Source organism: Labeo rohita, chromosome 6 (assembly GCF_022985175.1).
Source record: "Labeo rohita strain BAU-BD-2019 chromosome 6, IGBB_LRoh.1.0, whole genome shotgun sequence".
Lineage (NCBI taxonomy): Eukaryota > Metazoa > Chordata > Actinopteri > Cypriniformes > Cyprinidae > Labeo > Labeo rohita.
Genome location: NC_066874.1, coordinates 17025300 through 17049902, shown reverse-complemented (window position 1 = coordinate 17049902; position 24603 = coordinate 17025300). Strand labels below are relative to the sequence as shown.

General features: G+C 39.2%; 1 protein-coding gene across 1 annotated transcript in view; it reads right to left on the bottom strand.

Moving 5' to 3' along the window:
- Positions 1-349: 349 nt before the first annotated feature.
- The window catches only part of crocc2 (ciliary rootlet coiled-coil, rootletin family member 2), a 67767-nt gene continuing 43513 nt past the window's right edge, over positions 350-24603 (bottom strand). Inside the window, 22 exon segments of the mRNA XM_051113101.1 lie at positions 350-1388; positions 1495-1674; positions 4074-4205; positions 4504-4704; positions 5504-5653; positions 8297-8485; positions 8567-8818; positions 10088-10251; positions 10371-10491; positions 10783-10934; positions 11134-11518; positions 11610-11777; positions 13258-13417; positions 13682-13920; positions 15491-15634; positions 16893-16940; positions 16942-17028; positions 17221-17400; positions 19017-19186; positions 19530-19657; positions 20048-20241; positions 21095-21325. Coding sequence (XP_050969058.1) covers positions 1305-1388; positions 1495-1674; positions 4074-4205; positions 4504-4704; positions 5504-5653; positions 8297-8485; positions 8567-8818; positions 10088-10251; positions 10371-10491; positions 10783-10934; positions 11134-11518; positions 11610-11777; positions 13258-13417; positions 13682-13920; positions 15491-15634; positions 16893-16940; positions 16942-17028; positions 17221-17400; positions 19017-19186; positions 19530-19657; positions 20048-20241; positions 21095-21325 — 3759 coding nt within the window. The 3' untranslated portion in view covers positions 350-1304.

Sequence of the window (24603 nt, the reverse complement as noted above, 5' to 3'; positions counted from 1 at the left end):
CAACTGAAAGCAGTTCTTTAGACCACAAAAATCAACCTCATTTTTATTTTTCTAGTTTGTATGGTTTTATTGACTCATAAAAATTACTTTGTGAAGAAATACATACAGTTTTCCAATAGTTACTACATTAGACACATTACATTAGTGATAATGAATTAGATATTGTTTTAACACCCATAATAACATAAACACCATATGTGACCCTGGACCACAAAACCAGTCATAAGGGTACATTTTTTGAAACTGAGTTTGAGAATAAATAATTTTCCATTGATGTATGGTTTGTTAAGATAGGACAATATTTGGCCGAGATACAACTATTGGAAAATGTGGAATCTGAGAGTGCAAAAAAAAAAAAAAAAAAAAAAAAATATTGAGAAAATTGCCTTTAAAGTTGTCAAAATTAAGTTCTTAGCAATGCATTTTACTAATCAAAATTTACTAATTAAGTTTTGATATATTTACGGTAGGAAATTTACAAAATATCTTCATGGAACATGATCTATACTCAATAACCAATGATTTTCGGCATAAAAGAAAAATCGATAATTTTGACTCATACAGTGTATTTTTGCCTATTGCTACAAATATACCCGTGCTACTTAAAACTGTTTTTGTGGTCCAGGGTCACATATGGAAACTGAAAATATTACTAATTTTCTGTCCTAATTCACTCTAGCTGTCATTTAGCTGATTGGTACTAACTAAAACAAGATGATCTTATTCTCTAAATGGTTGTGTGAATAAAAACTGATCACAGCAATCATGCAAGTTAAAAACTAATAGTTATAAAAGAAAAGATAGAGTAATAGTGTGGTTTGCTAAACAGTTTGGAGGACCTAGGCTAGGGTGTAATATTTAAGAAAGGTACAGATGTTTACAACTGTGTGCGATGTAGAATTGAGATTGTGCCTAATGCTCTAAGATGAACAGGGATTGACTTAAGGTAGATTTATGGTCTGCTTCAACAGTTTGCTGCACAAATCCTTAAAACAATTTGGCAATTGAGAAGCATTTGGTGAAACAGTGATCTCTTTGTTTGTTGTTATTGGGTTCTTATGGTGTGGTTCAGGATTACTTAAAGTATTTGTGCAAGTGTAGTCCAACATTTCACCCTGAGACCAGTGATTTTGTGTGTTTGTGTGTGTGTGTGTGTAACATTTCATTATGCATGAAGTCCATTCATGTTAGCACAGGCCCTGTTTCATTGGTTATAGGCCTTTGGGAGACTACAAATATGTTTGGGAACAAAAAGCTGTCAGTTGGTCACCATGGGCAGAATTCCCAAGCCATTAAATTTTTTTTTAGAGCCCCATTCTCAGCATCTGCTTCATATACGCTTGCCTCCTCTTCATCTCCTGCTCCAACTGTTCTTTCAGTGTGTAAACCTGAGAAACACAGCAGTTATTGCAAAGTTGTTGAGTATTCATGAAAGGCTTATTCCTATTGAATGTCACTGGTACAAAACATCACATTTTTATAGCTTTCTCAAACCTGTTCCTCCAAGCAGTGGACCCTCTGGCGGTGAGCTTTCTCTCGGGCCTCCAGTGCTTTCTCTGCCTGCTGCTGGGAGTCTCTCATCCGCTCTGTCTCCAGGTCAAGCTCCTGCCTGTGGCGAGCCGTCACTTCCAGGAGCCTCTGGGAGTGAGTCTGCTCCAAGATAGAGATCTGTGACTGCAAAGACAACACATAACATCCTGTCACAGTCGAATCCAAAAAAAACAAAAAACAAAAAGAGATGAAGTAAACCCCTATATACAGCACTCTTCACTAATATTGGCACCCTTTGTAAACATGAGGAAAGGTGGCTGTGAAAATAAATCTACATTGCAAAATTCTAAATTATTATTGAAGTAAAACAATGGAAAGTGGGGGGAAAATCTCATTATAAAATAAATGCTTTTCTCTAGTTCATGTTGGCCACAATTATTGGCACCTAATTATCACAATGTCATTTTCCTAAGATAACAGCTCTGAGTTTTCTCCTATAATGTCTGATGAGTTTGGAGAACAGATCAGAGACCAGTTAATTCATACAGAATCTCTTCTGCTCTATGATGGTGCCTTTTCTCTTCAGTTCACCCCATTCATTTTCTATACGGTTCAGGTCAGGGAACTGGGATGGCCATGGCAGAAGCTTCATTTTGTGCTAAGAGACACAATGTTTGTTTTGGATCATTGTCTTGATGGAAGAACTAACCACGGCCCATTATAAGAATACTAACATAGGCAGTCAGGTTTTGATTTTTTATCTGTTGTTGTTTGATAGAATCCATAATGTCATGAATCTGAACAAGATGTCCAGCACCTCCGGCAGAGAAATAGGCCTGCAACATTAAAGTTCTATCTGGGAGGTTTGCTGCCAAAATGCTCTTTTTTTAGTTTCATCTGACCATAGAAGCCAGTCGTGTCTGACAACTCAATATGCTGGAGTTTGTTTTTGGATGAGTGAGGAGGATTTTTCTTGAAACCCTCCCAAAGAAAATGTGGTGATGTAGGGGCTGTTTGATTTTTGTTTTTTTTAAGGCTTTCTGACCCCAAGACTATATTTACCAAGGGTGCCGATATTAGTGGAGACCACTGTAAATAAATAAACTCCTGACCCTGAGAATTAACCTGGTTTTAGACATTAGACATTACCTCAAATTGCACAGCTTATTGAGAAAAAGTGTTTTTTATACTTTTTAAAGCAATTAGCCTTTAATGGGCTTATCTTTTTTACTTGGGACCAATTACCAATCACATTTTATTCAGAAAATGTAATAACTGAGCAATAATACATTAATTAGCATTAATACATTTATTATTATTAAGGCTCGAGCACCAGTGGTAGACTGCTAGACATATGTACACCAACACCTACAAAAAAATCCCTGGTATGAAGTCCAAAACCCAAAGGAAGTCAGTCATTTTTAATTTTCTCTGCAGGTTTTGTGCCGTTTTTGCCATTTTCAGGCGTTTTATTTAAATTAACTCCTCCTAGAGATTTAAACAGATGAATACAAAATTTGGTCAGTGCAATCTGAAGCTCTCTGTGACGTTAAATTGCGAAGATCTTGCGTTTTCGTTGAAGGGTGTGTCCGTGGCGACCTGACAAACTTCGATGTTTCGCCATGAAAAAGGAAGTTGTTATAATTCAGGCAAACAATGTCCAATCTCAGCACAGAGTCCTGTTCTATATACTGACTTTGACATATTCCTCCTATATTTATCACTTTAAATGCATATTGCTCACCGTTCGGTGTTTTCCTAAAGCCACCAGGTGGCGGTAAACCCAGATGCGATGGCCCTTCCATCGCTTCTTGCAGCTTTAATTTTCTATTGAGTTGGGACGACCATGGCAGAAGCTTCATTTTGTGCTTAGTGACACATGTTTGTTTTGAATCTTTCTCCTAATGAAAGATTCAACCACAGCCCATTATAAGAATACTAACAGAGGCAATCAGGTTTAGATTTTTTAGCTGTTAGTATTTGATAGATTCCATAATGCCATGTATCTGAACAAGATGTCCAGGACCTCCAGCAGAAAAATAGGCCCACGACATTAGAGTTCTATCTGGTGGGTTTTAGTTTCATCTAACCATAGAAGACAGTCCCGTTTGACATTCCAGTCATGTCTGACAACTGAATATGCTTGAGCTTGTTTTTGAATAAACAAGGAGGATTTTTCTTGAAATTCTTCCGATATTTTTCTACAGAATTTTTTTTTTTTTTTTTTTTTTAGGCTTTCCAACCCCAAGACTGTATTTACCAAGGGTGCCAATATTAATGGCGGGCACTGTAAATAAACTCCTGACCCAGAGAATTTATCTGGTTTCACACAGTTTGGGCTACAGACGTGAATATTACCTCAAATTGTGCAGCTTATTGGGAAAAGTTTGTTTCTTTACTTTTTAAAGCTATTAGACTTTAAATGGGCTTATCTTTTTTATTTGGGACTAATTGGGAGTCTATCCCAGCGACTTTGGATGAATGACCAATTAATATTATTACGATGAGATTTCAAAGGTTAAGGGTATTAGATGCTGATCCATGTATTATAAACGTATAATATTTGTAAGTATCTCTATCACCTGTAGTGTGTGAATTTCAGCCTGTGTCTCGCTTAATTCTTGCTCTAGATTTCGGATTTTTTGTTCTTGCTGTTCTCTCTCACGCTCAGCATGAAATACCTCCACCTCCTTTCTTTGGCGATTCTTCTCTACCTGCACACAACACACGCATACACACAAAATGAAGGATAGAAATCTGGTGTGAGATACTGTCACATGGTATAAATTCACGTAGGAGGATCACTTATAGAGATAATATTGACAAGTCATTAGCAAACACACACAAACATTCCCAAAAGAAACTCTCATGCAAACTTACCTCAACCAATAATACTAAGAGTAGTTAAGGGTACAGACAAATTAAACATCACAGTCAGTGACATTAACAACAAACTATTTTAAAGTCATTATGTTTGGCTGTGCATGCTATTTATAACAGCATGACTTGTACCTTCTCCAGGGTACGCTTTAGGGAGGACCTGTCTTTTTCCATACGAAGCAGTGTCCTCTCCAGCTCAACTTTCTTTTCCTGCAGCCGATGTGCTGTGGTCTGCAGGGTAGCCACCTGCTCCTGAAGCTGGCCCTTTTCTCCCTGCAAGTGCGCACAGCTCTCTTGCACCTCCTGCTCAGCCTGTTGCCTCTGTCTGACAGCCTAGAGAATTAGAAGAGATGTAGAATAGACAGCATCTACATGACTGTCCAGACTAGAACTGGTATAGATCAACATGGTTTTCTGGACTAGAATGTGTCATGTCCAGGGCAGAAACTCAAAGAAGAGACAACATTAGGTGTATTTGTGTCTGGTTAAGATATGGTGTCATGTGCAAGAGTTCACAACCTTGAATTTCGAAATAGTGTTCTACTGACAGACAGAGAAAAAAGGGAGCACAATGCTGACAGCAATATGCGAGGCAGCACCTCTTGCCAACATTGCCACCCTGTGTCATTTGAAATGCAAAACATGTTCCAGGATTTGTTTGATGTATGTGCCTCCAAGAACCAAATTATATTAACAAGATCAGCCAAAAATGAAAATTCTGTCATCGGTTTTTTTACCTTCATGTCATTACAAACCCATAAGATTTTGATTCATCTTCAAAACACAATGAAGGCCAAATATGGTAAACAGAAGCTCAGTCATACTCGTATGACATATGAGAAGCAATGAGGTTTGTTTTTGCGAGTCTCTTCAGAAGACTTAGATTAAACCACTTGATTCATGTGGATTTTTCTCATCTCTTTTTCTAAGCACCACATTTTGGTGTAGTCAATTTTCACTAGAGGGACTGAAAACTCTCAGGTTTTATTAAAAACATCTTCACTTCGAAGATGAAGATCTTACGGGTTTGGAACGACATGAGGGTGAGTAAATGATCGCAGAATTTTTATTTTGGGTAAGCTAACCCTTTAAAACATTGTGTAAACTTTGAGTGTACGTGTGTGTGCATAACCTCCTGCAGGCTTCGTGTCTGTTTGTCCAGTTCAGAGACCCTGAGTTCAGACTCTTCCTGGCTTCTCTGCAGGATCTGTAGTCTCTCACTCAAGCCGTGATTTTGCTTCCTACAGTTTGTCAGAGCCTCCCGTGTCTTATCCAATCTTTCCTGTGCACATATACACACACAGACAAGTATGAACAGGCATCAATCCACACATGCATAATCACACACCCACATCCAGTTTTAATGAGGAGGCTGTTCTTCTGCTCACTACTACCAGTGTCCTGTCTTTTTATCCTTTTCCCCCACTCTTTCTTTCGTTTTTTCCTCTGGATCACTTTTTATTGGCAAAAGCTGGCAGCTCTCAGGCAAACTGAAAAAGATTTACACTGAGGGCGCAGTGTTTTTGTTTGTACAGCATCTTTAAAACAGACTCATACTAAGCCTTAAAAACCCTCCAGAGGAGCTGGAGAAAATTAATGAGTTCAGTCCAACGTTTTAATGCACCGTCATCCAGCACCTTCAGGGAACGGGCGGCAGCAAAGGTAAATACAAAAAAACTTTTCCAAATCTGGAAACATTATGGAACCACAGCATAAATCACTTCACATTGTGGCCATGGTAGTAAGATGATCTGTAGGGTTTCAATTAAAGCTGTACATGAACTGAGGTAAATTGAGATCAAAACAGATTGTGGCTAAACCACAATGAACTTAATAAGGTTGTTTGTGAGTTCATGATGAAGAAATATGATTGACGGTGTTGTAATAAAGCCTCCATAGAGAATTTGCTAAAACATGTTTTAAGTTCCATGTTTAAGCTTGTCTTGCTGTTAGGACTTTTGGTGCTATTGCTGTGTATATTGCTAGTAGTATGGTCAGTCAAAGGGATAGTTCACCCAAAAATGAAAATTCTGTCAATAATTACTCATCATCATGACTTTCATTCATCTTCGGAACACAAATTAAGATATTTTTGATGAAATCGGAGAGCTCTGCATAGACAGCAAAAAAACTAGTACGTTCAAGGCCCAGAAAGGTAGTAATGACATTGTTAAAATAGCCTATGTGACATCAGTGGTTCAACTGTAATGTTACAAAGCTACTACTATACTTTTTGTGTGCAAAGAAAACGAAATAATGACTTTATTCAACAATTTCTTTCCGCGTCAGTCTTCGACACGTGCTTACAAGAGTACCACGACACTAGGGCTGGGCAATATAGCCAAAAAATTATCAGGATAATTTTTTTTCTTATCAGTCCATATTGATATTTTCACGTTTAAAGGCAGATTTTTGCTACAATGTGAGTGTTGTACAAACCAGACGGTTAACTGTGGCTTTAAAGTTTAAGGTTTAAACTATTCTTTATAGTCAGAACATAACAAACACTTTGTTTTTTGAATTCTTTACTCTTTTTCCCGTCATCTTAATAGAAAAAAATAATTTCTTAGGGTGCTTTCACACCTGTAGATCGATTGCTTTGCTTCTAAACGGACCAAATGTGTTAATACAAGTCATACAAGTCGAGTAAACTGTCCTCTCATTGGTCAAAGTTCCACGTTTTTTTCCGGGATTCTGCTCAGCTGTCATCTGTCAGGATGGAACAACAACAGCTCTGCAGGCTTATTGTTGTTTTTTTTTTTTAGGTATCGTTATATTAATTTACAATTTTGAGCAGGAGTCCAGGATTCGTCAGGAAAAAATTTTTAAAACACACCTCCTGCAAACAGAGCAATAAGACGGCATTACAAAATGAAAAGGCGCGCTTTGATTTTGAATGGCGCAGACAGACACAGGTTCATTTTAAGCGGTATTAGCAAAACTACAAAGCTACTGCTGTTCATGGAACTGTAATTACCCATTATACAGTGTGATAAAGCCTGGTTCATTGGTTCGTTGGTCCATTGGATCGGATTGCTTTCTCACTACAACCGAACCGCTCCAGTGTTTGTTTGAAAGCGTACCGAGACCACCTCTTCAAGGAGGTCTCGGTACGCTTCTTTGGTCCGCTTTTGGTGCGCACTCGAGTGCGATTGCTACATTCACACCTGCCCAAACGAACCGCACCAAAAGGGAAAACGAACGATTCAACCGAACTAAATGAGGCAGGTGTGAAAACACCCTTAGGTCTTCATGTTTTAATGAGTAATACTGTTTTAAATCAAGAAACCGGTTTGTGTTGCCTGATAATAATATAACATGTTTTTGTCTCTTGTAAAAATTGCAGCAACCTCATTTTATAAGGTGAAATTTAATTATTCTGTTTTTTGTTTTTTTTTAATTTAGCATTGCTCTTCCGTAGCATCATCCATAGATCATGATTATAACAGTTATAGCACCTCAATAAATAGGTATTCGTATGAAAAACAGTAGTCTAAATACATTTAGTATAAATGCATAAACGCTATACCTTAATCACAAAAAAATACTGTAATTATATTCCATTACTCCTCCTTCAATACATTTAGTCTACATTAATAATATAATAAAATTCGACACAAATATACACACATTTCTGACACAATACTATTGAAAAGAGAAGAAATTGTTAAATAAAGTCATTATTTTTGCACACAAAAAGTATTCTCGTAGCTTCATAACTAATACTGAACCACTGATGTCACATGGAGTTTTTTAACAATGTCATTACTACCCTTCTGGGCCTTGAATGTGTCAGTTGCATTGCTGTCTACGCAGGGTCAGAAAGCTCTCGGATTTCATCAGAAATATCTTTTAATTTTTGGGTAAACTAACCCTTTAACTGCTAGTAAGGCAAACGTATGCACACTATAAAACTAATACTGACCTGCAGCATCTTTCGGTCATGTTCACTGGCTGTGAGAGCTCGCTGCAGCTGTGCGGCCTGATCCTGTGCTGCTCCTATAGCAGCATTGCTCTCAGTCAGAGATGCAGCCATGCCCTGCAGTTGCTCCCTTAACTGGCTCTCCTGAAGTTCTGTGTGTGCCAAGGCAGTTGCCAACCTCTCACCCTCAACCTACAATGGAGCAACAGTGCTGCATTATATTGCTCAAACATCACTGATGTCCTTTTTAACAATGCACAAACCTACACACACCTTCAGGATAGCAGCACGCTCTTCACTGTCACCCAGTTCTCTCCGGAGGTTATTGAGGCGTTCTTGTAGTGAGCTGACCTCGGCCTCCGTCTCTGTGGCTCGGAGTTGGGCACGCTGCAGCTCTCCCTCTAATCCCCGGCGTGCGAGTTCCAGCCTGGCAGCTCGAGCTTCCACGGCCTCGCAGGTCTCCTTTATACGGCGACGCTCAGCCTCCAGATTTTCCTCAGAGGCCTGGGAGCGCTCCAGCTTCTCCTGAATACAACAGTATATTTATACTGATAACATGACTACTGAAAGTGCAACTCATCAAAGATTTTTATTGTGGAGTGGCAATGAACACTTGATAATTTCTGCAAATATCTGCTTGTTATACTGACTGTGGTGCTGTGAGAGAGTGTTGTTGTATCACTTGTATCCCAGAAGTAAAAATCCCATTGAGTGGTGTCACAGTGGAGTACAAAAACCATTATTCACAAAGATTTTTAATGATAACACATACATCTTTTAAGACAGGCCTACACTACCAGCCAAAAGTTTGTGAACTGTAAGACTGTTTGTATTGTTTTCATAAGAAAGTCTCTTCTGGTCACCAAGCCTGCATTTATTTGATCTAAAGTGCAGCAAAAACAGTAAAAATGTTCACATTTTTTATTATTTAAAATAACTGTTTTATACTTGAATATATTTTAAAATGTGTTTTATTCCTGTGACTTCAAAACTGAATTTTTAGCACCATTACTCCAGACACATTCTAATGTACTGATTTGCTGCTCAAACATTTTTTATTATTATTATGCTGAAAACAGCTAGGTAGAATTTTTTCAGGTTTCTCTGATGAATAGAAAGTTCAGAAGAACTGAAAATATAACTGTTTTGTAACATAGTCTTTATCAACACTTTTAAACAATTTAAAGCATCCTTGCTAAATAAAAGTATTCATTTCTAGCTTTTGAATGTATATACAGTATAGTGTATAATGTTACAAAAGCTTTCTTAAAGATAAATGCTTATCTTTGGATCTTTATATTCATCAAAGAATCCTAAAAAAAGGTACTCAACTGTTTAAAATATTGATTATAATAATTATAAATGTTTCTTGAACAGCAAATTGGCATATTAAAATGATTTTTTGAAGGATCATGTGACACTGAAGGCTAGAGTAATGATGCTGAAAATTTAGCTTTGATCACAGGAATAAATTACATTTTAAAATTATATTCAAATAGAAAACATTATTTTAAATTGTAAAAATATTTAAAAATTGTACTGTTTTTGCTGTACTTCGGATAAAATAAATGCAAGTTTGGTGAGCAGAAGAGACTTCTTTAACAAAACATTAAAAATCTTACTGTTCATGTACATTTAACTGTAAATGTACATCACCATGAGTTTAGCATGTTCTTTTTTTTTTTTTTTTTTAAACTGTGTTGAACGCCTGTCCTGAAAAGTGGCTGATCACTGTTGCATTCAACTATTTAAACCATATATGTGTTAGTTAGTGTAGAATGTATGAGTGTTAACCTGCAGTGCTTTGGCCTCTGCCTCAGTTATCTGTTGGCTGTTCTTCATTTTGGCCAGCTCTTCACTCATAATCCTGTTCTGTAATTCCCCACGCTGAACCGCCTCATCCCGTAAGGCGAGTGATGCTTGTGTCCCCTCTAAATGCTTGGCCAGCTCATGCTTTCCTGGCAAACATACACACACACACACACACACACATTACCATGATAATCAAAAACAGAACCGCAAACTGGTCATCACGTAGTAGCGTGTACCCAAGTTTCAGGCTAGAAATTGCTCTTACCCTCCTCCAGCTCTCTGATAGATTGTTTCAGCATTTGTATACGAGTGTTGCTTCTCTCCTGACTGGCTTGCAGGCTTTCTACCTGCTTGCTGAGACTGTGCACCTGTCCTTGAGCCTCATCCTACAATCACACAATCAGAGGGAAAGCAAAACAGTGCTATGTGAGCTTTTTGTAAAGAACAGACCAAAATTTAAGTCAATATTCAATGAAAATCTTCCACTCTAGCTCTCCTTGGCATGTTCATATGAGTTCATAAAATGAGTGAACAAATCATTCTTTTAAGTTGGATCTTTTCAAAGAATTGGTCGACCCAGTTCATAAAAACCAGCTCACAAATCAAACTGATTTGTTTCTTAAGTTCTCCTCAGTACTTTTACGATGCCTTTGTGGCAGTGTAGAGGTGTCAGGTACCCGCTCTCTCTGTGTGTCCCTGAGTTCTTGCTGGAAGCTACGGAGCAACACGTGAACCGAGTCCAAATCCAGTTCTCCATCCTCTCCGCGGGAGGGGGACAAAGAACACACCAGCAATCCATTCACCCCTGGCTCATCTGACATGGTTTCACCTGAGGGTATACACAGAATTTTTTATTCGATTCCTCTCACAAGTAACTCAGAACACCATGTAAGTTAGAGCAGCGCATTGTTTAATAACCTTTAGATTTTAACAATCCTTTGTAATATAAGAGCGGTGATCTTCTTCTTGACCTTTAGCTAACCTTTACTACAAAGACCCGATTCATTATTGGACTGAGAATGCATTACCTTTCACAGGTGATCGAGTTCTCCATGGTGAGGGACTCCGTCCACGTTCCCCGGGTGCGGGCGAACGTCTTCCACGTCCGCTTCCAAGTGTACGTCTCAGGGTAGAACTCAGAACATTCAACCTGTGCTCAAGATCTCTCCGTATGGCATCATTTTGTCCCAGCTGCTCTTCCAGCCCTTGGGCCCGTGCTTCTGCTAAGCTTACCTTCAGCCCAATCTCCCTGAGCTGGGCCTGGGCTTCCTGCAGTGCCCCCTCCAAGCGAGCAACCTCCTCACGCTGCTTCAGTTGGCTCTCCTGAAGACTTGCATCTTGTTGTTGCTGCAATTCTTTCTCCTGGCGTTGCGCTTCTTCCAGTTCCACTACACGCCGCTGCAAGCCTGCAGCCTTTTCACACACACAAACAAATTCCAAGAGTTTTAATGTGTTACTGCATGCGTGTGTGAATTTTGTGTTTATGTTAGATTGTGTGTTGTACCTCCTTCAGAGCTGCCTCTCGGCCAGCATCGCTTTCCAGTACTCTTTGTTTGAGAGTAAAGGTCTCCTTTCTCATTTCCTCTTCTTTGTGCTCTTCCTGGGTCAATCTGGCCTGCATGTCACTCAACTCTTGCCCTTGTTGAGTGCACTGACCCTCTAATGTCTTCACCTGCTCAGACACATGCTTTTTTATTTTACAAAAGCCGTTGCAATGTATACAAAAATCTAGAATTCTATGAGGAAGAGGATGCACTGTAGACCTAGTAATACATTAATTTTGTAAATGATTAGTTCACTCCTGAATTGAAATTTCCTGATAATTTACTCACCCCCATGTCATCTAAGATATTCTTGTCCTTCTTTCTTCAATCGAAAATATGTTTTTTAAAGGAATCCAGGATTTTTCTCCATATATTGGACTTCAGTGGTTTGAAGGTCCAAATTGCAGTTTCAATGCAGCTTTAAAGAGCTCTACACGATCCCAGCCGAGGAATAAGTGTCTCATCTAGTGAAACGATCAACCATTTTCCAAAAATGTAAATTCATATGCATTTTATCCACAAATGCTCTTCTTGCACTAGCTCTGCATCCAGGAGTTTATTTATTTATTCATTTTTTTTAAATTACCCTTGTTCCTCAGCTGGGATTGTGAGTCCTTTGAAGATGCATTAACCCCTAAATGTATACCTCGGGTCTTTAGCAACATGGGACGTCATTCACTACCCTCTCCCTCCTTCATTTTTTTAAGTTTGACATCAACTTTCTTAGTATTCCTCAGTCTATTCTTTTCAAACAATACAACAAGAAAAAAACTAACGAAACATAAAAGAAAAAGTTTTCTGATTAATCTTTTGCAAAAAAAGTGTAAAGACCCCAGGTGTGTGATAATGTAAGTATATTTTTCGGGCACAAAAATATGTAAACATCTGTTGACTTAGTATGTGCAATTCATCTTTTTTCCTCGAGGTGGCACTGTTTGATGGACAATAATGACGTAATTCTTCAGTCATAATAATTGCAAATTTAATTGATTTGAATGGCTTTACTGCAGAGCAATTACTGTATGCAATAAAATATAAACATCACTGTTATTTGATAGTGGATGTGGTGAATAAGCTGCCAGCGATCAAAATATTGATTGAAGTCATTGAAAATGATAGTTTTGAGAATATGTTTGAGATCGCGAATATGATCCAGATGCTGAATGTACTGTTGAAGTGCGCTCTGACAGTGACGGCGATGGTAAAATCATCTGCTCAAATTGAAAGTTTCAAAAGGTAACAAAATATGCTTAATTTTATTCTTTTGTAACTGTAACTTAAATATCAAGACTTTTTTGCTACTGCAGAAGTTAGAGAACCATCCGTTCTGGATATATGCCTCTGGGACGCTAAAGACCCGAATATGTAATAATGACTGGCGAAACATTCATGCATTTAAGGTTTAAAATTGCAGTTTGGACCTCCAACCCACTGATCCCCATTGAAGTCCACTATATGGAGAAAAATCCTGGAATGTTTTCCTCAAAAAACTTTCCTTTCAATTGAAGAAAGAGAGACATGAACATCTTGGGTGACATGGGGTAAGTAAATTATCAGGAAATTTTAATTCTGGAGTGAACCAATCTATGATTTTTCTTGGGCCCTGACCTGTCTGCGCAGTTCCTGCAGTTCTCTGCGTGCCTGCAAGCGAGATTTCTCAAGCTCACGCATGTTGGTTCTAAGCTTCAGTGCCTCCTGCTGGAGGGAGGATTTACATTCTTCTAAAACTGTCAGCCTCTGATCCTTTTCTTCTCCCACTCGCTTTAAACTGATAAAAAAAAGAAAAACAATGAAGATTAATTCATGTTTAATGATGCTAACTCCTTGTTCCATAAAAAACTGGACAATACAGGGAATGCTTGATAACCCATAAAGATATTTGTACTCCTTTGTTGACATTTAGGTTATACCATACAGAGAACCCTATTTTCAACTTTGTTTTTGTTTATGTTCACGTAAAATCACATCTCAGTAAAAATCTGATGTTACATACAAAAGATATCAACATTTCAACGAGTGTAGTATGCTAAACCTGTTGTTTTCAAACTCGGCTCTCTTCACTGCTGTTCGGAGTTCATGATTGGAAGCCTGGATGGCCTCCTTTTCTCTCACAACATCTCCTAAAGCTCTCTTCAGTTCCAAGCCCTCACGCCGATGGGCGTCCCTGTCCTGCAAACACTCCCTGAGCTCTCGGTGGGCCTCGATCAGTTCCTTACGGCCAGAGTCCCTGCTCTCCTCCACCTCACTTAGTTCCCTTCTCAAACGCTCCACCTGAAAGAGACAGAGATGAGAGAGAAAGATTAAATGAAACCAAATGGTTTGGTAAATACATAGGAGTGATGGGTCATGGTTTGAGTGCAGTGGTGTAACTTTATCTATCTAAAATAAAGTCCATTTAAATCACTCAAGTGGGGTGTTGTGACACCACAGAGGGAGTGAAGATTTCTAACAGTCATATTCCTTACGTGGCACGGTTATGCTGAGGACAATTCAACTTCATTTTCCATGAGATGAATGAAATGGAAACACAGCCTATTAGTAAAATTCCACTGCCTTGTTCCATTCAGCTTCTCAAAGCATGTGAGCATCAGACTCATCCAAAGAGTTCTGCCCTCCTTTCAACGCCGGATTTCAGGGCACATTCTCGTTTGCACTTAAAAATGTGTTTTAAGTGCATGTGAAATGGTTCAAATTTTCAAAAACTTTCATCAGATATGCTCAGGGTGAAACTCCTCGCCCATGTAAACACACAGGAATATGACCCACATTCTGGTAATTGCTTGGCTACAGCTAATCATTTTACGGTGCATTTTTTCCCCAAAATGCAGCCAGAATGCAGAGAGAAAGAGGGAGAAGAAAAACAGAGAAAGACAGGACAGGCTCCAAAGACTGCCACACACAGCAGCGATGATGAGAAACATCAGCGGTGTGTACAACGTGTGTAGGTGCTGGTGTGCTAAAGAGAAATATGTGTGTGTGTGTGTTTATGTGTGTGTTTAAGTTCACTGGGCCACACAAGATGTTTTCTTCTCATAAATCTTGATGTAAAAGAAATAAGCTCATGCCAAGCCCACACTGGTTTAATTCATTGATAGGGTGGTTGGTTTAGTAGGCCAGTGGATCAGAGATGACCTTTGTTTAAGTTGAGCTGGAGGCAGTGTTTTCATACAGATGATTTTCATAGTACAGGAAAAAATAAACTTCTGACCACCTGCTTCTTTGTTAATGCAACTTTTCCTTTTCATATCATAGAGAAAGCCTTCGCTTTTTACTCCCCTGCTGGCTTTTATCATTCCCTTTCACCACTGGTGGTTTGTCATTGTCTGACCAGGGCAAGCTAGAGAAGGATTAGTGAAAATAATCAAACAGGAGGGGAAAATCCATCTTGGTGAGTAGTTTTCCTCACAGCCCCTGAGTAACAAGTAAATCTGTGGCCTGAGGTATGTGCAGAGGTCAATTCCAAAGGCTGACCTTGAGCTTGACAGGTAGAAGTGTACACAAACGGACACAAGCGCAAACATGTCTGCTAACCAGTCAAACTGGTGGCACCTGGAGCATGCTCAATACACATTAACCAATGCCAAGTTCAACATGAGTGTGTGTTAAATGGCGCTCCCCAAGACTGCTCCTGGTAGGTACTCCTAAGTTGGACTCCAACAGGCCTTATGTTGCCTCACGGCCCAACATAAACTAACTCACCTCCTAACTTACGTGACGTTGGTTATTTGGCACTGACACAAACACAATTTTTACTGCTCTCCTGGGCTATAGTTTTTTTTGTGTTCTGGAAGATAAATTTGTTTCTGTGACTGAACAACTGGAATGTAAAGGATTGTGTGACCTCTTGCTGAGCCTCCTGCCTCTGCATAGAAAGCTCTCTGATCTGGTCATTTGAACTGCGCTCTGAAACTTCACGGGAACTCAGAGACTCCTCGAAACGAGATCGTAGGTCCTGAAGCTCTGCCTGCAACCCTAAAACTGTGTCCTGTAGAGAGAGGAGGAGAAACAAAAATGAATATAAAACTATGATGCATGAAATTAGGGCTGTCAGTCGATTAAAAAATTACTTAGGACAGCTTTTCTGTAGTTAACAAGTTCCTTTAGGTCCTTTTACAGCAAAGAAATTTTTAGTACAGAATTTTAACATTTTTCTGGCCATGACATGAAAAAATTATAATTTAATATGTATTTCTCAAACTATTTGTATGAGAATATCAAATAAGCATTAATTCAATAATTCCAATTTTCCTTGCACTTTGTGAACTTATTTTTACATAGAACTCTTTTTCACTTTTCAGTGATTAAGTTTCAACACAAAAATGCAAATTAACAATAAAGGAATTGTTTTTTTCTCAGTTTTCTGAGAAACACATGCTCTGGTATGGACCAGTGTGTATATATGTGTAGATTTTAAAGGATTAGTTTACTCCAGAATTAAAATTTCCTTATGTCATCCAAGAAGTTAATGTCTGTCTTTCTTCATTTGAAAAGAAATTAAGGTTTTGTGGAAAATATTCCAGGATTTTTCACCATATAGTGGACTTCAATGGGGATCAGTGAGTTGAAGGTCCAAATTGCTGTTTCAATGCAGCTTCAAAGGGCTCTACATGACCCCAACCGAAGAATAAGGGTCCTATCTAGCAAAACGATCGGTCATTTTCTAAAAAAAATAAAAATGTATATACTCTTTAACCACAAATGCTAATTTTGCATTAGCTCTAAGCCCATGACCTCTCGCATTGCGTAGATACGTTGGAAAGGTCACGTGTGACATAGGTGGGAGTATCAACTCAGTGTTTACAAAGCGAAAATGCAAAGAATAATTTTGAAGTTGGAGGAGAAATTGAGATGGAGTTTTTCACCCTACCTTAACTTTTTGAACTAAAGTACACAGATGAAGAACTAACCACGCAAGAAGTCATAGTCACAGCATTTATGGTTAAAAAGTATATACAATTTTTTTTTTTTTTCATGAAAATGACTGTTTGTTTTATTAAACAAGATCCTTATTCCTAGAGCCCTTTGAAGCTGCATTGAACTGCAACTTGGACTTTCAACCTGCTGATCCCCATTGTTTTCCTCAAAACCTTAATTTCTTTTCAACTGAAGACAAAAATACATGAACATGTCACAAAGGGGTGCAAATTATCAGGAAATTTTAATTCTATAGTGAACTAATTCAATAACACTTAATCTTAATAAAGACAAAACATGATCCACAGAGATATTTGGATTTATTATACCTTGTCCTGCTCCTGTTTGCTCAGGAAGTCTCTACGCATACGATCTTTTTTCAAGGGCAGCTGTCTCTATGTCACGCTCAAGGGTGATTATGCGCTCGGTAAGAGTAGCCTTCTCTGCCTCTTTCTCAGATAGAACCTGCCAATCAAGCACAGCCAACTCAGAATTAATGCTGTCGAACCAACTCACAGTGATGCCATCTGCCCCATGTTCTGACTGCAGATGGTTTAAGGCTATATGGGGCAACAGACACGCCTTTTGATCAGATCGAAAGGAAGTTGTCAAAAGGTTTTGACTGTGCTCCTCTGAGACACAAATACACACACACACCTGCTGTTTATGGCTTTCGGCCTGCAGCAGGGATTCTGTACAGTGCTGCTGCAGCTTGGCCAGTTCTTCCTGCAGCTGTTGCTGAACTCTGCGACTTTGCATGCGCAGCTCCTCGCACTCAGCCCGCAGCTGCGACTCTGCCTGTTCCCTCTGTGCACACAACTCCGCACGCATGCGCTCCTGAGATACACAGGACAGGTGCATGTGTTATAAGCATCCAAATACTCTCTTGAACCACAGGAGAGTTTTACAGTTTAGGGTTATTACATTTCAATGGCATCTTCTGCCAGAATTTCTCTGATAGTCCTAAATCTATGGCAGTAAACATGTCTGAAATAAACACACAATGAATACTGAGCTGTTTGCTGAGCTACAGTGCCTTGCGAAAGTATTCATACCCCTTCATTTTTTCACGTTTTATGTTGCAGCCTTATGTTAAACTGATTTTAATTACTTCCCCCAGCCCCCCACGTCCTCCATAAGTATTCATACCCTTAACTCAGTAATTAGTTGAAGCACCTTTACAGCCTCAAGACTTTTTGGGTATGATGCGACAAACTTTGCACATCTGCATTTGGCAGTTATCTGCCATTCTTCCCCTCAACTCTTCACCTCTCAAGCTCTCTCAGCTTCGATGGAGGCTGGCAGATATTTTCAGGTTTCTCTAGAAATATTTCATTGTGTTCAAGCCAAGGCTCGGGCTGGGCCACTCAAGGACATTCACAGAGTTGTCTATAAGCCACCCTTGCTGTGTGCTTAGGGTCATTGTCCTGTTGGAAGGTGAACCTTCTGCCCAGTCTGAGATTCTAAATGCTCTGGACTGGTTTTTCATTAAGGCTATCTCAATATTTTGGTGCATTGAGATTTCCTTCTACTCTGACGAGTCCCTCAGTCCCTACCGCTGAAAAACAGTCCCACAGCACGGGGCTGCTACCAGCACACTTTACTTTTGGGATGGTACTCTACAGGTGATCAGCAGTGCTTGGTTTCCTTCAAACATGATGCTTAGAATTGAGGTTCATCAGAACAGATAATCACTGAGGGTCCTTTAGGTACTTTTTTGCAAATTCCAAGTGTGTCTTCACTGAGGAGAGGATTGAGGATTGACCTCTAGGCTTTTGGGTTTTTGCTCTGATATACATTTTCAGCTGTTAGACCTTTTCTGAAAGGTGTGTGCCTTTTCAAATCATTCTCATTTAAATGAATTTGCCACAGTTTAACTCCACTCAAAGTGTAGTAACATCTACAAGCAATATGAGTGCTCCTGAGCTAAATTTCAAGTGTCCCAGAAAAGGGTATGAATACTTATGCAATGGAATCATATCAGTTTTTTATTTTTAATACATTTGTAAAGTTGTTACAAACCTGTTTTGTGCTTTGTCATTATGGTGTATGAAGTGTGGATTGATGTGGAAAAAAGTAATTTTAAGCAGTTTAACATAAGGCTGTGACAAAATGTGAAAAAACTACAGGGGTATGAATACTTTCGCAAGGCACTGTAGCAGTTCAATCTATGGCTCTGTCCCAAATACTGCAGGGTTTCCGTGGATCCGTAAAAAGTCTTAAAATGTAATTGTTAAATCAAATTTAAGGCAATAAAAAGTCTTAAACGGTACAAGAAAGTCTTAATTATGATTTCAAGAGCTCTTTAATTTGGGGATGGAAAGACAAGAATTGCAATATGGCTGAATGTGATAAAGTCAGGTGCTGGTCTGCTTTGTGTATTGGGGTTGCCAGGGAAAACAAGCAAGTGTGTCATTTGGGACAGTACCTTTATCTCAAAATTTCAGTGATACCTTGTGCTTTCGCTCAGTATGGAGTTGTTCCTGATGGCTTTGCTGTGTTGTAATGAGGCTTTGTTGTGCGTTCCTCTCAACCTGAGCAAGCTTTAACTCTAAAGCCTGTTTTTCCTGTAAAGCCCGGGACATTTGCTGCTCTAGTTCACTGTGAACACTAGACAGCTCACCTGTGCAAAGAAAATAGCAAGTACATACACATGCTTTGTAATGAAAATATACATTAGGGACACACTGAGCTCCAACATACAGGAAACATGAAATTATAATGCTCTTTGGAATCATCATTACACAATATATAGTGACAGCACAAGCACATAAATAGTACAGTGTGGATGCTATCTGTGAGGGGACGTTGTTAAGCTCTAGAGAGAACCTCGGCTGACCCCTCAGCTGTTCCCCAGTTCTGGGCTAAAATATGGGCCTCTTGTGGACTGTAGCTGGGGCCCACTGGCTAGTGGGCTCAGCCAAGTCAATGAGAGAGGAATAGAGGTTCCCTGAAGAGACACTCACGCGTCAAAGTCTCGTTAGTCTGCTGTAGACTAGAGTTCTCTCCTTCTAGCCTAGCCCGGTCAGCTTCTAGCATCGAGGCCAGTTCCTGCCTGTCCAAGAGGCCTGACTCTAGAGACTCTCTCTCAGCCCTGAGCAAAAGAAAAACGAGGAGAGATGGTGAGAGGATACAAAGAAAAATAGGTTGTGTTTTGTGAAGCTAATGAACATCTTTAAATGGTTCTTTCTTTAGCTAACATCATTCAAGACAGATGAGATGTTCTGGAGATGATTTACAGAGCAAAACACAGGATTAACCTCACAGTGATTCTTTCACAGAAAAGACTTAGTGAAACTAGGAAGAGTTACATGATTGAAAAGACCCAATTGATAATTACTCAAAAAAACCTCATTGAAAACACAGGTGTTTTACTTTGCTTGCCAACCTTAAACTCCAACATAAATACAAACACTTAGCCCATATAAACACATTAATACACCAAATCCTACTCGTACTAAAACACTAACACACACTGACTCACCGCAGAGCGGCCAGGTCTTGGGCCATGGCCTTGGATTTACGTTGCTCTGAGGTAAGTTGCACTGTGAGATTGGCTTTGTCCCTTGCCAGTTCATCTCTCTCTTTGCAAGTCTTCTTTAGCGAGGCAGCACTCAGCTCCATTTCTCTGCGACATGTGTTCAACTGTTCCTGCAAGGCTTGCTTTAGCTTAGTGACCTACACAAATGTAACACAGAATATTTGAATGTTCACGTATATATTGTGTTTACTGATAGATAAACATCAGAATTATGAATCAAGTACTCAGATGATATCTAATAATTTAGTGATTTGTCAAACACGCAAGATCTTAGATTATGCCAGTAACTGACCACTTGGGAACAGCAGGCTGTCCAAATATTTTCCTGATATGTTAAAACTTTCCCCACTGAGCCGGCACTAAACCGTTTGCTAGCAAACCAAAGGAAATTTTATTTCACTTCTCTGCCAAGCAGGTCAACTGAAAAAGCAGCAAGTAAAATGGACAAGGAAATGCTGCAAATAATGTAATGTACTAATAATTTACAACAAGACTGTGTAAAAAGGGAGATTACATTAAGATCCAGTGATTTATGACAACTTTAAAACACTACAGTTTTAACACAGTGACACCTCGGTAAAACACGACTGTAGGTGTAGACAAAAGAGCAGCTGAATTCCACACTGTCTGTTGCAGACAGATCAAGCTTATGATTTACAGCCTTTTTCACTCATTCTCTCTCACTGTGATACTACCCGTCTGTAATATCTATCTCTCTAGTCTTCCTGTCCTTCATTTGTACTCGAGATCCCCTTTGCCTCCCCCATTCAATTCCTTTGCCACTCATAAAACACACGCTTGGGCCAAGATTCATATATGGAACTCTTGGAGGAAGGTGTTGAGTACCACGGCAGATGGGTCTAATATCTTCCCCTGGCTTTTTAATGTGACAACAAGACCCATCAGAGCACAGCTGAGAGCTGTGAATCATGCTGGGTAATGGGGTACCCCCCCTCCCTCTCTCGATTTGTGAGGAGGAAAGTGAATGACCTGGGCGTGTTGCTCCAGGGCTGAACTTTTCTCCCTCTGTAGGAGGTTGCACTCCGCATCCTGGGTCACTCGGGTCTCTTGAAGGTGAATGTGTGAGGCCTCCAGAGCTCGCTTCTCAGCCGTTAGGTCTAACAGCTCCTGCTGAAGTCGAGCTAGCTCCTCTCTGGCTGCCGCTCGCTCTAGCTCTGCCTCCCGTTTGCGTTCGCCAAGCTCTGCCTTTTCAGCCTCAACCTGGCAGCAGATAGGTCAAAAATGATATTTTTATGGTTAAATAATGCCCATGTTGAAAAGACCACATGGGCATTAGCCCATGTGGGCATAACCAGCTTTGCTGGTTGCCATCACATATTGTGTTGTGGATGTTGGTATTCATGCTAGGATCATCCTTTGTCAGCCAGCCATAATGTAAGCTAAAAACTAGCATCCATACAAACTGCTGAACCCAGTAATTCCCTATCTTATTTTGTTTTCGTTGCCTGAAAAAGAGCTGAATGAGTTGAAGGATTAGTTCACTCCAGAATCAGAATTTTCTGTTGATTTACTTTCCCCCATGTCATCCAAGATGTTAATGTCTTTCTTTCTTCAGTCAAAAAGAAAATAAGGTTTTTGAGGAAAACATTCCAGGATTTTTCTCCATATAGTGGACTATCAGCAGGTTAAAGGTCTAAACTGCCGTTTCAATGCAGCTTCAGAGGCCTCTACACGATCCCAGCCGAGGGATATGGGTCTCATCTAGTGAAAAGACTGATCATTTTCTAAAAAAATAAAAAATAAAAAATAAATAAAAGTAAATATATTTTTTCTATTTTATTAAAAGTTTTTCAGAGGTAAATCAATTACAATTGTAACACTATTTCAAGTGTGATTTATGAGATTTGTTGTGTTGTGAATCAAATTTCATAAAAGGCAATGTAGCATCTGGACCAATCAGACATACATTAATTGTTACATTTAACAAATAGTCTTTAAACCCAACAAGCCAGCTATATGCTGAAGCTCTGGAGACAACCCCCCAAAGCAACTAACACCCCAAAAGGGCTCAGTTGCCAGGACGATGATCTGATAAGAGGTTTTATTGCCCAGAGGAATGCACATTTGCCCATGCTACATTTGCCCATAGGAAAGACACAATGCCTACAGAAATAGACTCTTTCCTATTCATTCACAGACAAACCTTTCTTTGATCTTCCTGTCACACATAGCCCAGGTCATTGTGTACAGTATTACTGCATTGTATTTTAATTTTGTCTGTTGTATTTGTCTTTCTACTGTTTATGCATGTGTTATGATAGATGACTAGTTGTATAACCCACATATGCCATGTTTGGTCTCTTTGAATTTGTATTTTGATCATCTAAATGATGGTGTATATTATATGTTGATACCTTTGCAACATGTTAGTGTTTTAAGAAACCTTAGTAGTTTTGCATCAACACCCAATCGAATTACATATGCAAAATACCAGGCTCACAGACAAAGAGTCGTAAACTTTCCCTCCAAAGGTGAAAGTTACCATTGGTTCGTGGACCTCCTGGAGGCGCAGCCTCCAGAGAGCTTAAAGGCATCAAACGATTGATCGCTTCTCTCTCTTCACTGTCTTCCTCGTCTGCAACGTCTTCTGATTGCTGCCCATGTGGAGGAACCCACAGGGAGCCTGAGCCGGCACAGGGTGTGCCCGGCGGGCCCGACAGGCCCAACATACAGAGCTGTGGCTCTTGACCACAAAGAGCCAGACATTTCCACTCAACCCTGGAATTCATCTTCATGACTCGCCTCAGTCAGTCAGTGGTTCTTTGAGAACCTAAGAAGATGAGCTAGAACTCTTCAGGACTTCCCTAAGCATGCGCCAGGCCTTGCGGCCTTGTCTTTCCATTCCCCAAAGATCACAGGACATCAGATGGGTCCCTCTCAGCTCTTGGTTCTTCTACACTTGTCACATGGGAAGAAACTCCCAGTCACCATCGAGTCAGAACATCTTTGGAGTTCATCACTCTTCGGACCCAGAAGAACGTGATCACGATTCCAAAACCACCACTGCTCCAACCATCAAGACTTTTGCCCGAGACTGCATTCAGACACTTGTTCAACGACCAAGGCAATGCAAGTATCGTACATTTAACTAAACAAAACAGAGGTTTAGTATAAGCTATAGACAGCACTGATGGTTTTGCTCAGGTGGTTAACTGACTCTTTTCATAGCTTCATTTCCTTGTCTCTCTCTGCTTCTCACTGACCATTCCCCCATGTATGAGTGACTTCATGTTTGTTTGTTTAGATTAGTTATGTGTTAGTCCTTCGTTAATAAAACTCTTGTGCACAAATTACATGAGTGTTGATTCTGATTCTGCCTTGCAAATTAATGTCCCTTTACGCATCCGATTCGAACTACATGCTCTAATGAAATGGTACTTTAAGAAAGTTATTTTCTGTGGCCAAGAAAATATCATTTTCTAGAGTTGATATAAAAATTATACTGAATGTTCGCTGGGCGAACAGATTAGTTGATGGAAAATTAATTCTGCTACAGTTACTACTGACAGCTGATATTAATAATTGTAATTCATCATAATTAATTGTAATTATTTATATACATTTCCCTTTGAGCTAAAATCGCTACAGCAAAAAGTTGATCATACTGATTTCAAACTTAAGGATTACTTTAAATATACATTGAAACAAACCTATCATAACATCTTAGCTGATAATTCAGTATACTTTATTTCTGACAAAACATCCCATCCCATGTCATAACAGCACATTTTCAAGTCAAGTCAAGTCAAGTCAAGTCAAGTCGAGCTTTATTGTCATTCCGCTGCATGTGTGGACATAGAGTGATGACAGTAATGTTTTTAACCCACATACTAAAACACTACTAAAACATACTAAAATACTAAAAATTTGCATAACTGTACTAAAATTTTGTTTAGTTTCCCAAATATGAGGATTATGTGTTTGCTTTTGTCACTTCCAAAACAATGATGACGCATTTCGGTCGTGACTTTTACGGTAGTGACAATTGTATGGCTTAACACCCAAAAAACAAAGACATCACTACTGAAATTTCACCAAATGTTTTGGTCGTGACAGTTTTAGATAGTTTTGAAGCTAGCTCAAATGCTAATCAGCACATTGTTAAATTACTTTTTAGAAAATAAAAATATATTTTTAAAAACAACAATGGAATAAAATGCAAAAATTATTTCAATATCATTTTCATAGGTTGAAATTTAGGGGTTAGGGTTCGAGACAGCCACCTCCCAATTGCAAGTACCCACTAAATGATGATTTTATATATATTAAGCTTACTGATATTTTAAATATTATTGTGTTCTTCAAAAGATAATAGAAGGATTTTAGTAATCATCTAAGATTTGAGTACTTAAATGCTTTTTAAATTCTGTATAAATTCTGTAGAATAGCCCATACACTTTTTAACCACAAATGCTCATCTTGCACTAGCTCTGCGCCCACGATTTCACGCATCAAGTAGTCACGTTGAAAAGGTCACA